At 41.5% G+C, this 4450-nt stretch overlaps 1 protein-coding gene across 1 annotated transcript in view; it reads left to right on the top strand.

Annotated features, from left to right (window-relative positions):
• Positions 1-4450, top strand: part of PDZD2 (PDZ domain containing 2) — a gene marked incomplete at its 5' end in the record, with an annotated part of 100293 nt that overhangs the window by 62879 nt on the left and 32964 nt on the right. The window contains one exon of the mRNA XM_007453363.1: positions 480-612. Coding sequence (XP_007453425.1) covers positions 480-612 — 133 coding nt within the window. The remainder of the gene's footprint in view (positions 1-479; positions 613-4450) is intronic.

Here is a 4450-nt window from a genome sequence, read left to right as displayed (position 1 = left end):
AAGATGGTAGGGAAAGAGAAACTGATGGTGGTCGAGAGACTGTCACTTGATGATCAGAAGGTAGACAGACCTGAGATCAACAGTGTGTGACATCTGGGTAACCTCTCTGAGCCTGTGGCTTTATCTACATAATGGGAATAATAATACCTATTCAAAGCATTGTTATGTAAATCCCTCTGTATAGTGCCTGGCATATTCTATGTGTTCAAGAAATGGTAGCCTTCATTGTTGTCCTTATTATCAATTTTATTTAACTTTATTACTTCTGAAAATGCAGATAGATATGCGTAATGGTCTTTGTCAGTTTAAAACCTAATGTGTTTATGACTGTGTTGCTTTTTTATACGTATGCAAAGATGAAAGGATGTCATTTGCTTTGTTAAAGTATTAAAAGATTTCATATTATAAACCTCTCCCGGAAGGAAATCTTGTAAAAAGCTAACTGTTACCGCAGAGAGTTGATCATGTTGCCTCCCTAGCCGCGGAGATCAAATCCTGGAAGTGAACTCAGTCAACGTCCGCCATGCTGCTTTGAGCAAAGTCCACGCCATCTTGAGCAAATGTCCCCCAGGACCCGTTCGCCTGGTCATCGGCCGGCACCCTAATCCAAAGGTAAAGTGTTTCATACTCTCCTGAGTATGGGAAGACAGCTATTTGTCCAGTAGCAATGACACACATGTTCCTCTGCCTACTCTTTGATGAGACAGTTCACCCAGCTGGGGATGGGAATCAGCCTGTGGCCACACAGTGACCGAGGTAACTGATACACATGGGAAATGAATCACTGATCTGGACTTCTTTGTCTCCACACTCAGAAAATTTTATTAGAAAATGTTGACAACATGTTTGGCGAATTTAAAATTTGTGCAAGGTAGGAGTGCAGGGTTCTGAGTAACCCCCAGCTGATTGTTCGATTTCTGGTGAGATAACCTCTTTGGGTTTCTGCATCCAGAAAATTTGAGAGCAGTAAACTAGGTGATCTGTCCTTGACAGATCCTTGACCTGAGCAAAATACTCAGGTGTAATTAAGGCTTAAGAGCCCACTAATTTTTTTTCAGCATCAATATCACATAGTCGGCCCATACTGACTTGCAGATAATCATAGCCCCCGTATCGTTGGCCTCTGCTATTTACTTGGTTGTATCTCTTCTACTTATGCGATTGCTTTTAATTTTTTAAGCTAACCACAGGACACTTTAGCAAGTTCAACTCAACCCGCTTCGAGCACTAATTTTTGTTGTTTTTGAGCACTCCAGGTAAAAATCTTTTAAAATTAGCCTATCTCTAACATGGTAATCAGGTTGTATTTTACAAAATTTGACTTTTCAACAACTCAAAATGCTTATTAAGAACATTAGCTCTTCCCATGCCCATCATGAGGCCACCCCTTTTGTATTATTTGTAGTATTATTTGATTACATCCTAAATGGTCCCAGGCTGCTGTACTGGATGGACTCTTATGCCACTTTAAGAGTAAGACGTCTGTGCCAGGAGACCTGGTACAGTGACCCTCCCATGGGCCACATCTGAGATTTCTCTAGTGCATTAACTTTATGGGGTCATTTTCACTGTCTCGGTGGTGTTCATTTGTTGTCCAGTTTCCCCTGTACAAATAAGCGCTATCCAGCTATGACTCCAGGCCTTGATTTGGGAAGGTGATGTCAACCACAGTGCTTGAACAACGATTGCCATCAGACTGTTTCAGACTCAGCCCCACTACTTTCTTTCCCCCAGATCGTTTTCTCTTGTCTACGAGCATTCTTTAAAATGTCTTACATTAAAAACTGCTTGAATAAATATCATTAATAGAAAATCAAGTCCTGCTTCCTCCACCTTCTTCCATTTTTTCTACTGATACATGCTGGCACTCCCCATTTGTCTCCTTTCTGTTCTATAGTCCTGACTTTCCCTTAGAATCTGTTCTACTCTGTCCCCCTGCTGTCCCCATGAGTCTTTCTGGGTCACTTTTAACACCACTGTGCCTCATAGTCTCAGCTCCTGCCTCCGGGGTCCCCCTTGGATTCCACTACCCACGTGGCCACTCCTCTCACCTTAGGAAGCAGCCCAACAAGCTGTGGCTGACCCAGCACATCCCTCAGCAACATAGAAAATTAAGTTCTCCGTGGTCTGCAGTTGTTGGCTTCCAGGCATGCCCGACTTCAAAATCCATTTCAACCTAACACAGGTCATGATTTGTTCGGAGGTCTGCCTAATCTCAGCCCAAAGCATCTGCCTATTTCGCCAGTACAATCAAACATCAAAATGGCATTCCAGTGCAAAGCATAACAATCCTGGTGGACTGGTGGTCTGTGATCCCGTGGAACACATGGGTTGACTCATGTTTCTAGCCGCAGTAATATGGTCGTCAGGATGGTGCTGGAGATGTGTCCAGTGAAACCAAATTTCAGTATTTGTTTGACTGGATTTCATGTTTCCTCCTAGGTAAACATGGTGTTCTTAGTTGTAACTTCATACTATATTTTCCTTTTGGTCAAGATTCCATTTTACGTTGAATGTATTTTTGTACCACTTATCCCAACATTTTATGCCAGTAGTACATTTTGATACTAAATGTATGTGCTTTTCTCAGTTTTCATGTTGTTCCAAGAGAAATACCACGAGGATTTTCTTTTCTTCTGTTTCTCATAATGACTGGAGCAGTGGCTGCCCAATTGGGATATTCAAACCCTCCAGGTCTAGACAAGCTAAGATCTAGACCTGCTCGGGTGGCAGCTTCTAGCTTACATGAGGTAGAAGAAAGTAACAGAGGCTCATTATTAATTGGTCCTGCGGCTTTCAGCATGATTAGAGTTATCCAGGAGATCGTTCACTTGTTTCAAACCCCAGCCATTTTTTTTCCCCACTGAGAAAAATAATTGTGAATATTGAAAGTCTAATATCAAGAAAAATTTGCAACCTCTGTTTAATGGCTCAATTATACAAAATTACTCTTTGCTTTATGAAGGTACATTGGGGGCAGGGAGATATGCCTGTGTGCATGTGTGTGTACATATTTATTTCCTGTGACGACTACTGGAGAGTGTTACATAAAAGCTATGATGTGATAATGATTTATCTGTTAGGTTAAAGTGTCATGCTGAATCCTGTACAGAAATATTTATTTACTTCTTAAGGCAGATTGCAAGCTTATCCAAATATTTTTTATGCTAAATGTTATTTTAGTACACAAAATCACCATTCTACATTTAAAATATTCTTTAAAAAAGAAACTATACAAGTTGCCTAGTTGTTTTTTAAAATATCTCATAGTTCAGCATGTATCAGGCTTTTAAAAAATCTTCCTACGAATAATTACAGTTATGGATAACAACTGATGGGGGGTGCGGAAATCCATGAGTTTACCATGATACCAATAAATATAGAAGGAAAAGATAGTTATCAAATCACCGTTTTGAAAACTTCATCGCAATTATTGATTCAGCAAGAATAATCAATGATGCTAAAAGCATTGAGTGGAAATATATTGGGAAGCAGGGTACAGACGGAGTTTCAAATTGTCTCCTGACAGATTACTCATTAATGACGACGACAATAGCAACAAATCCTGAGGAGAGATCTGGTGAACTCACCCTAAACAAGCGGTCACAGTTATCCCCAGTCATGAAGCACACTGACCCTGAGTGCCTCTGTGATGCACTGAGAAGAAAAGTTTTTGTAGTTCGGTAGTTTTTCTGCCCCCAAATGCATAATGTAAATCTAAGCAGGAAGAAACTATCAGACAACTGCTAACTGAGGGTTTGAATTGGCCTGGTTTCTTTCACATTGTCAACACCAGGAAAGACAAAGGCTCAGAACTGTTTGGGGTTAAAGGTTGCTAAATAGACGTGAGGCCAGGACCCTGGGTTGCCCTGACTGCCACACTAGCCCCACTGCACCCTCCCACCATGACCAAAAACATTTTTTTCTCTAAAGCATAGCTAGGCAAGGAAGTCGATGGGTGACAGGCCACTAAAGGTCCACCACAGATAAGGAGCTTGCACCAGAATGTAAATCGGTCACATCACTGTGCACACAGTTTAACTCAGTTGACATTTTTCCCCTCGCGAGACATTGATCAAAGAAGCGGAGCGCTGATTTGCCTTCTCGAGGAAAGTCCTTATCTCCTCCCAGCCTGGCGTCAAACTTTCGGTGAATTATTTCCAGCCTAAAGACACACTCTGAGTGTCTCTGAGCATTTCTGAAGGATAGTATTAGGAATGTGAAAGGTATATTAGATGGTCGTTTGTATCAACATTAAATTTCCTGAGCATGATAATAGTACCAGGGGTATTTAAGAGAAGGTCCTTGTTTTTAGGAGATACTTGCTAAATTATTTACAGGTGAAGGGTCACGATGTCCGTAACTAACTCCCAAATGGTTTAGTAAAAAGTTATGGGTGGGGGCTTCCCTGGTGGCGCAGTGCTTGAGAGTCCGCCTGCCGGTGCGGGGG

The sequence above is a fragment of the Lipotes vexillifer genome, unplaced genomic scaffold, assembly GCF_000442215.2.
Source record: "Lipotes vexillifer unplaced genomic scaffold, Lipotes_vexillifer_v1.1 scaffold522, whole genome shotgun sequence".
Taxonomy (NCBI): domain Eukaryota; kingdom Metazoa; phylum Chordata; class Mammalia; order Artiodactyla; family Lipotidae; genus Lipotes; species Lipotes vexillifer.
This window is presented reverse-complemented; position numbering and strand designations above follow the sequence as displayed.